Below are 11,520 nucleotides of genomic sequence, written 5' to 3' on the forward strand. Positions count from 1 at the left end.
CGGCCGTCTCGCCGGCCTGTCTCGTCTCTGCTCGTGGCTGCTCTCGCTCCCGGACCACGCTCTCGCTCTCCTCGCCCGGCTTTTGCGTTTTTTGGGTGTCTGGCGACCCGTTTTGGCGTGATGAAACGCGGCGCCTGGTCATCAGCATCGGCAGTATGGGACCAACAACATCACCAACACCAACAACATCAATAACATCACCAACAGCATCGGCAGCATCGGCAGCATCGACAGCATCGGCAGCGTCGGCGATCATCCATGCCGATAGCCCCGCGCGGCTTGGGCCACCCAAACAGCCCTGTGCACCAGAATGCGGCACGGCACAAATCGCCAGGGCCCTGGATCCAGTGGCCAGTCCCAGCCCCAGCACCGCCCATCATCCATCGACCCCTGTATGTCGCCGTCCGACGCACTGGCAACCCACCTGTGCCGCCCCGGGTGCCCGGCCTTGCTGTGGTCCGATCACCAGAAGCAGCCACAGCGATCATGGCGATTGTGCACACAGACGGCCACATGACGCCGCTCATCCAGCATCAGGGCAGGCACAATCCACCGGGCACAACCCACCGGGCACATGCCCAGCCAGAAGCAGCGCCCACGGCCGGGCATGCGCCGGGAATGGAGCATGCGACGGCGCTGTGTCGCTGATGGCCGATTGCCAACGGAGCGACGCCGGCATTGGTGTGGGTGGAGCAGCGACAGGACAGGCAGCGGCAGGCCCGGTGTGCCCAGAAGCCAAAGAAGTAAAGACCGAGCCTGTTGCACACACCGCTCTGCAGAGCCCTTCGTCTCGATCGCTCTTCTGGTCCTCACGCCGACCCAGCTCCCCCAACCGACCCACCACCCAACGACTGCCGCCACAGCCAATGTCACTGGAATATGTAAGCCATCGGCTCGCAGCAGCCCTCAGCAGCGCAGTTGAGAGTCGTTGCCGTGGCATGTCTCACTCAGCCCACGGAACATCTCCCAGACCATCGTCGACACATTTCTGCCCTCGCCCGGCACTGCCTTTGCGGGAAACCCAACGGCCGTCGTCCGGATCGTCTCGAGCGCGGTCTTCCCGCCTGACTCTGTTCTGCAGGCAATTGCCATGTAAGTCTGGATCAATCGCCACCCCAAAAACCATGGCCCGATCCGTCAGCTAAAGCCCGGGGCGACCTCTTTCTTCGCACCCCACAGCGAGTTCAACACGGCGGCAACGACCTTTGTGATGGAGCATCCCGATTCCACCACCGGCCTGCCCGTATACTCGATCCGGTGGTTCACGCCCCAGTACGAGATCATCCGATTTTGCGGTCACGGCACCATGGCTGCCTCTCACTGCGTTTTCAGCCAGACCGCCATTGGCGACGATGTCGACCGCATCCAGTTCGTTGCTGGCAACCAGGAGCGCTACTTTACCCATCGACGAGGACGGCAGTTTGAGTTTGAGTTCCCGGCCTACGTCGTCGAGGAACTCTCCCCCGATGAGACCCAAACGCTCCGATCCGTTGTCCTGCGTTCCTGTCCCGCGTTGTCGGCAGCCGACCTGCTCCACATCTCGGTCAGCAACGGCCGACGGGATATCCTTGTGGAGATCGCCAATGACGTCGACCTCGGCGGCCTGCACGTCAACTGCTCGGTCCTGGTGAGTGCATGACCGGGGTGAATGGAGGCCCGGTGCGGTGGAACAATGCGAACCAGCATCTTGGCCATGCCAGAGATCAGACGCCGGTCTGGACCGCACATCCGAACTAGTGGCGGACTGATCCGAGAGCGAGCGCAAGTGCACATTCAAATCACTCAAGTCCCTTACGGCTGTCGCCTCCCACCGATGCAGGAGTCTGTCGAGCAAACCCGGATGACCTTAACCAATACTTGGAAGAACGGATCCGTGCCAGAGGCCGACATCTGCTCGAGGGTGTTCTACAAAACCGGAGAAAATCCCGTCTGCGGCGTTGCGCATTCGTCGCTGGCCGTGTACTGGTCGCCCAGGCTCGGCAAGACCAGTCTGGTGGCCTTCTCTGCCTCGGCACGTCGGGGCCGGCTCGAAGTCAGTCTCGACACCGCGCGGCATATGGTGGCTCTGCGGGGCCTCGCAGGCTCCGTCATGACCGGCACCATCCTCTTGAATTGGACGTGTACCGACCAGTATGCCCGAAGCCAGCACAAGGTTGTACTCGAAAAGTGATGTGGTGAGGGAGAACAGCTCCGTCTGCGACATGGGGGCATTGTGTCGGTCAGCTGCATCGCACGAGCACGGATGTCTCGGGGATATCGACCACAGGTTTCTCATCAGCGACGGAGACACGAGGAGACGCTGATATTGGGAGTTACATGGGCGTCCGCAAAGGTGTCCAGATACAATACAGGAATATAAGATGCAACTGTCCTGGTTCGGACGCAAATAGATCGGCAAAGCCGAAGAGCACCTCCACAGAGGCGCACATGAGATCGGGGAACAACAGCAACATATCTATCAAAGAGAGAATCCACCCAATGGCCGACTAAACGAATTAGCGGCTCTTGTCAAACTCGATGGTGACGCTGCCAGCCGGGGCGGCGTGGACGGCCTCGATGATGCCAGTGCACTCGGGGCAGCGAGTGGCCTTGATCGGGATGCTGGTTTGGTGGACGCAACAACGTGAAGAGTACAGACACCGGATGGGCGCAGAGATGAGTAAGTACCAAACACAGCTCCATCAGGAGCGACTGCATGGCGGACGCTAGGTTAGGCAACAGCGACATCGCCATGATCGCCATAAACAGACATAGCTCGGGAGCCCGGGGGCTCATCGGCACCCGGGACCAGCATCGGACAAGTCACTTACTCCTTCGTGCAGTAGGGGCACTCCTTGGTCTTGGGGTCCTCGACCTTCTTGCGGATAAAGGCGGCGGTGTAGACCTTGAGCAGGAAGAACAGGATGATGGCCGTCAGGATAAAGTTGATGATGGTCATGAGGAAGTTGCCCCAGTTCCAGGTGACGGCGCCAGCCGAGTGGGCCTGAGTGGTGGTGTTGTAACGGAGACTGATCGGAAGGTCGCGGCAGCCAGGCGTCGCAGGTGGGCATCGGAAGATGATGAAGCTTTGATCGAGCTGGCTCTCTGAAAGGGGATAAAATGCCGGAAATCAATGAATGCCGCATTGGTAGCCGAAGCCGCAGCAGCAGCAGCGATGCCACACCCAACGAGCGTGCGATTCACAGGGGGCAGTTGCAGTATGAGTCGCACAGAGCAATGCGTTTTTGATCGGCTACATACGGGTGGCCAGAGCAATGACGGGCGAGATGATGTCTGTTGGAAGCGACACGGGAAATGCGTTAGCAGACGCACATTCGCTTTGCATGAATGCAAGCACGCCGAATCGAATCGAATCGAATTGACGGGTTGCCGAACTGGCATCCGCTTGGAGAGTGTGCGCCTGGTCGACACAATACGTACCGGTGACAAAGGAGGTGACGATTGCGGTAAAGGCTCCACCGATGATGATACCGACCTGTGCAGAGCAGCGCGGGCTGTTAGCTCTCGGGGGCACCTGGCGATCGAGTATCGGGCGACGACGGCATGTTGCTCATGGTGGAATACTTACGGCCAAGTCAATGACGTTGCCGCGGGAAATGAAGGCATGGAAGTCCTTCCAGACGCTGTTGACGGCCTGGACGCCCTTCACGGCGCCAGCCTTGGTGGCCTGGGCAGCTTGCTTGGCCTTATCCATAGCGACAGATTGAAGCGGGAGAGAGGAGTTGGAGCGAAGGGAAGACGGGAGATGTGTCGAGAGGGACGGGATGCAGCAGGAATCGGCGAGCCTCCAGGCTTTATGGCAAAGAAAGAGAAAAGAGGCAGCCGTGCGGCGCGCAGCTGTGGGCGTGTCTGGCGTGGCACCTGTGCAAGCCGAGGACGTGTTTCTGTCGCACAATATCAGGCACCGCGTCCACAGAGGCATATGGGCCTTGACGGCGCCCGCTGTACTGTGGAGCACTGAGCAGTGCTGTCCGCGCTGTGTCCGAGTGCGCTGGACTGTGCTGTGTTGGCGCAGGGTGCTGCGCACTCCATTCCCTGTGTGGGGGAGGCGAATCAGTCCATGTCACCGCCCCGCACCACAGCCTTGTGCGCGGCGCGCGTGGCTTGCGCTCCCTTGTGCCAAAGTCACCAGCCCTAGCAAGCCCCCGCCAGCCCTAGCAAGCCCCCGCCAGCCCTAGCAAGCCCCCGCCAGCCCTAGCAAGCCCCCGCCAGCCCTAGCGACCCCTCGCGTGCCCTGCGCAGCGCCGTCTATGAATTTCATTTGGGTCCGCAGCACGCCCTCCCGAATCGCTCTTTTCGGCTGTCCTGATCTCTGCCAAACCCAGCCCGTCGCTGATCCCTCTGCATCGCTGATCCCGGCCCATCGAATCGATCTTGGCCAGCTCGCCAGTCAGCCAGCTCGCTGATCCGCCTCCCGCAAGCCGATCCCCATATCACCAGCAGGCATGCTTCTGCGGATTACCCGGCCGCTGCGGTCGACACATGCCTCCCAATCCGAATGGGTGCGCAGAATCGCTGCTCCAGTCTCCCGTCTGTCGTCGACCACCTCGGCATTGTCCTCAAAAGCCCCTTCAGCGTCCAGCGCCGACGGCGATGCCGAGCCGCAGCCAGCCAACTCGTCTGCGTCCGCATCTGCATTTGCATCTGCATCTGCAGCCCAACTCGAATCGTTCGCCTCGCAGCCCTCGGAGCGGCCCGAGCCGTCGCCTCAGCCCGATGTCGCTGCCGCCCGACCCGCAAAGCCGGCGACACCCTTTGGATTCTCCTCCTTCACGTTCCCGCTCCCAAGTCTCTTCAACAAGGAAAAGTCGGTGCAAGCACAGGTCATGGACTATCCCTGGCTGCTAAGCACGGCACCGCCGCGGCAAGAATCGCCGACAGTGTGGTCTGTCCTCAAAGAGAAGCACTTCCTGGCCCTTGGCATCGAGCGCGCAAAGAAGCACTTGCACTATCCCGCCTACGACTTCCCCATGATTTTCACCGAAGACATCGAGCCCGTCGTCACCAACCTCTTTGCGACACTCTCGGATCGTAACTGCTCCGAGGAGACGCTGCAGCCCGTGATGATCCGCGCACTGGTCGATCGATTCCTGCCAGCGTATCGTGCCATGCAGGAGAAGGGTCAGCGAGTCGAGTTTGTGCTTTGTGGAAAGCCCGTCGCCTCGGTCACCGGACTGCACTTTACATACGGCCCGTACCCAGCCCCGCCGGACTATGTGACGCAGCACTGGTGGAATTTTCTGACACTGATGGTTCCCGAGGAGGACGGCCTCTACCAGTCGCACTCGCAGTACAAGGCCCTCATGCAGCGCGCGATGGACGACGGCGTATACATGAAGATCAACTGCCGAGTCAAGTGCGACCTTGAGTTTATTCTCTGGGACAAGAACGACATTCCTCTGGTCCGTGACCGGCGGCAGCGGGTCGATATTCAGTTCATCAGCCCTCACTTTACGCCCTGGGACGAGATCTTTGATACCGACGACGCCGGCAAGTGGCATCTGAAGTGGGCTTGGCGTGTCTCGGATATTGACGACATGATCAAGGCACAGCAGCCCCCCGTTTCGACCAACATCCAGATCGACTGGCGCTCGCGGCAGTTCTGAAACAAGCAACCAAATCGCTGCGACCTCGTGCAGCCGCGAGACCCGATCCTGGTGGACGTTGGGTCCTGTCTTGCCCTGTCGTGGACACAACAGCAATCGATGCAGGCCCCCCGACTTCCTCCCCACCCCACCCTAGCTATTCCCTTTGACATCTCGTCGCGCACCCATCCATTCCAGATCTTTGATGCACAATCTCAGCCTCGTTTCCACCAGGGCGCTCGACTGACTCAGGACGCGCACACTCCTGTTGCAACCTTGCTCGACTCTGGATGCGAAATGTGCACTCGGTTGGAGACCAACTGTCTCCATAATACATGTACAGCTACAGGCAGAGAAAGGCTGCACAGCCCTGTTGTCACTACAATCACGAGCCTGAAGCCCGAGAGGATGTGCAGATCGCACGATCTCAGTCGTGCGATCGGGGCGAACGAGTCGCTTTGGGATGCGTTGCTCTTGGTCCCTCTGAACAGTGGATGCATGCTCGATTGGCCACGAATGCGGAGCAGCATCAGCCGATGCCGCTCTTGGACAGATAGCGCGAACACCAATGTATTCACCATCCAGAAATATGCAGTTGGCTGTCGTTACAGGGTGCTCGGTGTCATTTCGGAAACACCGGCATCGGGTCGGAGCACGGGCTGGCCATCAGTGGACCTTGGCCCTCAGAGCCTCTCCTCCTCGGCAACGATCTTGGAAACAAAGTAGTTGTCGAGGTCGGCGATTTTCCACTGCCCATCCCACTTTTCGGCCTGACCAAAGTATCCTGACTCGAAGCGGACCCAGAACGGCCGTCGCGACTTTGCCTGGTAGGCCAGCTCGCCGGTGGACTTGATCCGGAAGACGCACTCGAGGTCGACAGTGGTGACGAGATCCACACCCAGGGTCGAGCCCTTCTTCATCTGCTCGAGCTTCAGCTCCAGCTCGGGCAGGCGGCCGCCGTCGTACTCGTTTGCGTTGAGCACAAACTCGAGCGTTACCTCGCGATAGATGATATGGCTGGGGTCGCTGTCGATCTTGCGACTGTAAGTCATCGAGTCAAAGCGCTTGACGAGCGGGCCGTGCTGGAGTGTCGAGCTGGCTGTCTCGCGCGATCCAAAGACGATCCACGAGTCTCGAATGTCGCCTTCGCCCAGCGGCTGGATCGAGATCTCGGCGACCAAGTCCATCTGATCGAATCCGTGGTGGCAAGCTTGCAGCTTGCGGTACAGGGCCGGGGCAAACAGCGAGCTGGCCTGGTGTCCCTGGCCACTCCAATCCGATAGCGCCTGGCCGATCTGGGGAAGACATCCAACTGCGCCCTTGAGGAACTTTTCGGGGAAATACTGATCCTCCAGCTGCTCCGAATCGGAAAAGTGACGGTTGCCGACCCGCAGGGTGGTCGCTTTGGACATGAATCTGTTGGAGGCAGGACAGTCCAGAGAGAACGTACGACCGGCGTCAGCGCGGCAGCATTGCAATCCACGCAGATGAACCTGCCAGCATCGAGTAGCGACGATTATGGCGAAAAGAAGGGGAAAGAGGCGGGTCGACTCCAGATGCAAAGACGAATTGGATCAGGGAAGGAGGCGGCATTCTGCTTCGAGCAGCGATGCCAAAGCCCAGACTGACCGTCTAAAACCATAGGCAGATGCTGTGCAGCCACAGCTGAGCAAAAATCATATCGAGGAAGTTGTCCGCGATGCAAATCGTCGCCGCACCTCTATCCGCCTGCCCGCATCCGCCTGCCTGCTCACGCTCGCTTGCTCGCACCTCTTCAACGGATTCAATCCGTTTCGTTCAATGAAGGACAGGAGCGGATTGCTCTCTGCCAAAGCCTTGGGCTTTCGTGGGGGCTCGAAGGACGACTTGCGCGGCACAAAGTCGTCAATTCCATCGCCATCGTTCGCTGCTCCCGGCAGAATGATCGGGTATGCATTCAGGAGGTCGCGGGGGTCGGAAGAGTAGCATCGCAGCCGACCGGCCAGGGCAGAAGGGAGTCGCTGCGCGCATGCCCGGGTCGACAGCACCGGCACGGCCGAGCCATTGCTGGAGGCAGTCGCTACGAGCCAGCGGCGACACAGGGTTGCTGTCATAGAGGGCGCTTGTTCCTGCGATCGGGCAGATGTTCGCTGGGGACAATCTCGCTGGGTTTCGCGATCGGTGCTGGTGACCACCGAAGCCCCAGGCATGGGCAAGAGGCTGCGGACGGACGCCCAGTCATGTGAAAGTCACCGATTCCGCGCCACAGGCGGTCCACCAACCAGCACAACCGAGGCTGCACATCGGCCATGAGGGCCGAGCGACTCCTGCTCTTTCCTCTCGCACACGAGGAGGCTCTGTGGCATGCACAGCACCAACACAGCACCGGCACAGCAAGTCTCGGTGCAGCTGATCTCATTGATTGTGAAGACGCCGGGTTTTTGCGTCTTGATCGAGCTCACGCTGTCGACGGATGGCCCGCGGTGCTCGTCGTTAATCACAGAACGGACCAGGGACGGTCTTGCGGCGCCTGGGCGCGATTTGAAGCAGCCGACCCGCTTTTTGATGAAGCTTGACTTTGCTCGGGTCTGGGCTTAAGATCCACGTGGCCTTTCCGAGCACATTTCGCCACCGAGCGAGGACTCGGGCAAACTTCGAGATTTCGAAGGACGTGGTCTCTGCGCCAGCGTCACTACCCTTGCGACTGAAGCATCCGACGCCAGCGGCACCAGCGACCTGGCGCCCGTCTGTCGCTCCGAGTCTGTGAATCTCGTCGGAGGAAGCTACGCTTTGGCGAGTGTTGTCGGATCTGGACTTGTGCGCATCATGCAGGCAATCGTCGTTCGGGACGTTGCTGCCACAATCCGGATTGCCGTGGTTGTGTGAGGCACATCCCATGTCGTCCAGGAGATATTCGCCACCAACCGGGGCGCGATGAGTCTTGTAGCCGTCGGTGAGATGCATGCTTGGGAGCGGACTCGACGGTGTCGTGACATTCATGGCTCTCATCTGTGTACAAAATCCACCGATGGAATTCCAGGGGGAGAAGACGGACAAGGCGCGGATGCCATCAGCACGCATTTGTGGATGACGCACAATGCAGACGGTCCTTTCTCAGAGCTCGCTCAACCTCAAAGATACAGTCGCTCGTCCATGCACACGGAGCCACTCGGCAATATGCCGAATCACCGATGCCATCAATATGCAATTATGTGACGAACTTGACCTGGGGACAAGAGTGCGTGCTGGGCAGGACTGGCCTGGGTGATATGCGGTCTGTGTGTCGAGGAGTGCCATCAGATGAGTGGCCAGGGTCCCCCTCCGCCAGCGCTGCCGAGCGGGTATCGTCTTCGCGGTAGAGCGTTTTGCTGCTCGAGCTCGCCAGACTGAGACTGAGGACTGCATCGAGCTCGTGCTCGTTGTCTGTGGGCGGCTTTGTGGTGCTGCAGGTGCGTCGGTGGTCAGCCCAAGTCGCTTTGCGGCTGCAGCCCGTCCGAGCAGCGCGATCGTTCTCGAGGCAATGATCCATTGTCCTGCAGTCGTTGTGCTCGGTTGTGGATCGCGGCTGAGCCAGTTGGGTTTGCTCCCCAAAGCGTGTGTTCCAAAGCATCAGCTCGACGAAGCGGTCCTCATCCTCCTCTGTCGGGAGGTCGCTGTAGATCGAGCTTGTCGAGTTGATGCGGGTAAGAGCCGCGTGGACGTCTGAGAATGCAGGGTTCCAGAATCGGAGAGCCACGGGGTTGGTTTGGCTGGCGGGACTGTCCTCAAGCTCGGATGTGCAAATGGTGGCCAAATAGCACAGAAGACGCATGGATTGCGGAAATCGTTTCGGCTTACATGCGCCTGTCTTTCTCTTTCGATGCTTCAAGGACTCGGCCCTGTATCTCTCGATGTGCTCCAGCGGAGCAGCCAGATGCAGGCCCTCGCTGGGCATTGCGGCTGGTGGCTCGGGCTTGGGGGCAACTGTGAGGCCAATAAATAGTGAGCTTCTCATAAAACGGCGGGGGGGGGAAGGTAAGAATTTGGGCTACTTGGATGGAAGTGGCGAGCGAGAGTGGATTCCGCTGGAGAGGCATGCAGCTCAAGCCTGGGTGGGAAGGACGGATGGATTGACCCGCTCTGATTCCGGCACGGCCAGGGCCGCTGGAGACCATGAGACCTTTGGCGGGATGACAGAGCCACAGCCCCAGACGACAGGATCTGCTTTTGGCCGGGGCCAGTGTGGTATGACCGAGCATCTTGCAGCGCTCACAGCACGGAGCTCTGGAATCATGGCTCTGGGTCGCTCCCGTACGACACTCCCTCCCTGTTGTGCAAATCACAGTGATGTGGCTACAATCTTTGTTGGAACGACGGCGGACAGGCTACTGGAAGGATCGACGGTTTCGTTCAGAAGCCAGCGAGGACGAGCGGGGCGGCTCGGTCGAGTCGAGGCCGGACTGCAGCAAGGTTGTGCGGAGGTAGTGGACGTAGTCCATCGACCTTGCCCTTTCGTTGCGAAGGCTCACATCGTCGGAGCGCCCCGAGGTCGACAGACCCGACGCAGCCACCAGGGGAGCGCTCGGGCTTGAGTTCCCGGTCCGGCTTGGGGCTACAGGGTGCAGCTGGGGATCTTGGCTCGAGCGATCCTTGTGAAGGTGCTGTTCGGCATCGTACTGGTCATCGACGCTCTGGCAGTCGATTCGCTGAGCGTCCTGAGGTAGAGTGGATGTTCTTGGGGTGCTGGTCAGCGGCGAGTCGCCCGAGATGTCGCTGAAGACGGAGCTCGTTGAGTCGATACGGGTCAGAGCGGGGTGATGGTCTGTCGATATGCAGAGGCGATTGTGAGTATATCTGGCAGTGTCGATGGGTAAAGGCGAGGGAGCATCGACCGGCCATGCTCTGTGGTCGGGGAGTGGGAGTTCCTGGCAAGCAATCTGCGCAACAGGATGCGGACACTCACAGGCGCCGGACTTTCCCCGCGGCCGGGGCGGGTCCGTCGAGACAGGTGGCAGGTATGAGCTCACGGTCGAGTGCATTGGCAGTAGGTAGAGCTGGTGCTGGCGATGGATGTGGTGGATGCGATGTGGACCAGACACTATGAAAAAATTTCATGTTAATAAAATGAACGAGAACGAAAAAACGCGCTCTCGGAGCCACCTCGGTCGGCGAGAAGAGCAGTCTCTGGCGAGAAGCCTCTCGCCGTCACACACACACACACACACACACACACACACACACACACACACACACACACTTTGCACACACTTTGCACAAGGGAGTCAAACACCTCCCATCACCATCCCAAGAGGGATGGCAACCCCGAAGTGGACTGCCCAGAATATGGGCGACCCGGCATCCACTGTCGAAATGAACAAGATACTTACAGTCAATCCAGAAAGAAACGGGACAGTCACTTTCTGGCTTCTGAAACCCGCTGACTGACTTGTAGGCCCAGCGGGCAGGCCATGGCATTGCACTCCTGTCTTCGTTGGCAATCTATTTGTTTTGTTGGTTTGGGAAGCACAGTCTTGAATACACCCGGTCGATCTCCTGTGGCGATGATCGACTGGCATACCGAGATCATGTTCCTGGCTGCATTGATGTCTCGATCCCACAGCGTATGGCAGCTTGCACAGCTCCGGACAAAATGTGGCTTCTCGATATCAAGATACTCGGGTGACTCGAGTCGTTTGGCTTCCCGACAATGTGAGCACACCTGGGATGTGTTGAACTCGTTCACCGAGCACACACGGATCTTGGAGACGGATCGGTCTGGTGGTCGTCTCTGGTGGTGTATGAACTGCTCAAAGTACTTGGCGAACCTGAGTCTCCTGGGACTGGATGCGTATCCCCTCCCTTGTTTCCACGAGGCATTTCCAAAGGCAATCACCACTTCGGTCTCCCTTGGTGCCTGGTCGATGACTCGCTTGCAGATCTCGTGGACGGTGCGCTTGCTGTGGAGATCGAGTCGCTT

General features: G+C 59.4%; 5 protein-coding genes across 5 annotated transcripts; 2 read left to right on the plus strand and 3 right to left on the minus strand.

Annotated features, from left to right (window-relative positions):
- The first annotated feature begins 204 nt into the window (after positions 1–204).
- Positions 205–2,365, plus strand: BJ171DRAFT_496331 (uncharacterized protein). Its single transcript, XM_053110190.1, has 4 exons — positions 205–881; positions 971–1,092; positions 1,180–1,627; positions 1,820–2,365. Exons 1-4 carry the CDS (start codon positions 648–650, stop codon positions 2,168–2,170), a joined length of 1,155 nt encoding a protein of 384 aa, XP_052968692.1. The 5' UTR covers positions 205–647; the 3' UTR covers positions 2,171–2,365.
- Positions 2,366–3,761, minus strand: BJ171DRAFT_496332 (large-conductance mechanosensitive channel). The gene is made up of 5 exons (XM_053110191.1): positions 3,569–3,761; positions 3,421–3,475; positions 3,241–3,273; positions 2,811–3,084; positions 2,366–2,601 (listed from the first exon to the last, which is right to left on the minus strand). The coding sequence occupies exons 1-5, from the start codon at positions 3,692–3,694 to the stop codon at positions 2,496–2,498; spliced, it is 594 nt and encodes a 197-aa protein (XP_052968693.1). The 5' UTR covers positions 3,695–3,761; the 3' UTR covers positions 2,366–2,495.
- Positions 3,762–4,312: 551 nt separating this feature from the next.
- Positions 4,313–5,968, plus strand: BJ171DRAFT_496333 (uncharacterized protein). Its single transcript, XM_053110192.1, has one exon. The coding sequence runs from the start codon at positions 4,446–4,448 to the stop codon at positions 5,604–5,606; it is 1,161 nt and encodes a 386-aa protein (XP_052968694.1). The 5' UTR covers positions 4,313–4,445; the 3' UTR covers positions 5,607–5,968.
- A 171-nt stretch (positions 5,969–6,139) lies between these two features.
- BJ171DRAFT_15477 (uncharacterized protein) lies at positions 6,140–7,893 on the minus strand. Its single transcript, XM_053105823.1, has 2 exons — positions 7,356–7,893; positions 6,140–7,001 (listed from the first exon to the last, which is right to left on the minus strand). Exons 1-2 carry the CDS (start codon positions 7,772–7,774, stop codon positions 6,269–6,271), a joined length of 1,152 nt encoding a protein of 383 aa, XP_052968695.1. The 5' UTR covers positions 7,775–7,893; the 3' UTR covers positions 6,140–6,268.
- Positions 7,714–9,466, minus strand: BJ171DRAFT_496336 (uncharacterized protein; the record flags this gene model as incomplete). The annotated part of the gene is made up of 3 exons (XM_053110193.1): positions 9,402–9,466; positions 8,791–9,266; positions 7,714–8,573 (listed from the first exon to the last, which is right to left on the minus strand). Coding segments are annotated over exons 2-3 (896 nt in total), but the record flags the coding sequence as incomplete, so codon positions are not given.
- Positions 9,467–11,520: the final 2,054 nt, after the last annotated feature.

Source organism: Polychytrium aggregatum (genome assembly GCF_025602895.1).
Source record: "Polychytrium aggregatum strain JEL109 chromosome Unknown BJ171scaffold_10, whole genome shotgun sequence".
NCBI lineage: Eukaryota > Fungi > Chytridiomycota > Chytridiomycetes > Polychytriales > Polychytrium > Polychytrium aggregatum.

Coding starts and splice junctions, on each gene's coding strand:
- BJ171DRAFT_496331 (XM_053110190.1), top strand. CDS start 648: ATGGCCGATTGCCAACGGAGCGACGCCGGCATTGGTGTGGGTGGAGCA. Junction 882..970: donor AGCCAATGTCACTGGAATAT/GTAAGCCATCGG, acceptor AACATCTCCCAG/ACCATCGTCGACACATTTCT. Junction 1,093..1,179: donor GTTCTGCAGGCAATTGCCAT/GTAAGTCTGGAT, acceptor CGCACCCCACAG/CGAGTTCAACACGGCGGCAA.
- BJ171DRAFT_15477 (XM_053105823.1), bottom strand. CDS start 7,774: ATGCCTGGGGCTTCGGTGGTCACCAGCACCGATCGCGAAACCCAGCGA. Junction 7,002..7,355: donor GGATTGAATCCGTTGAAGAG/GTGCGAGCAAGC, acceptor TGCCTCCAACAG/ATTCATGTCCAAAGCGACCA.
- BJ171DRAFT_496332 (XM_053110191.1), bottom strand. CDS start 3,694: ATGGATAAGGCCAAGCAAGCTGCCCAGGCCACCAAGGCTGGCGCCGTG. Junction 3,274..3,420: donor CGTCACCTCCTTTGTCACCG/GTACGTATTGTG, acceptor CGCTTCCAACAG/ACATCATCTCGCCCGTCATT. Junction 3,085..3,240: donor CGTCATTGCTCTGGCCACCC/GTATGTAGCCGA, acceptor ATCCCCTTTCAG/AGAGCCAGCTCGATCAAAGC.
- BJ171DRAFT_496333 (XM_053110192.1), top strand. CDS start 4,446: ATGCTTCTGCGGATTACCCGGCCGCTGCGGTCGACACATGCCTCCCAA.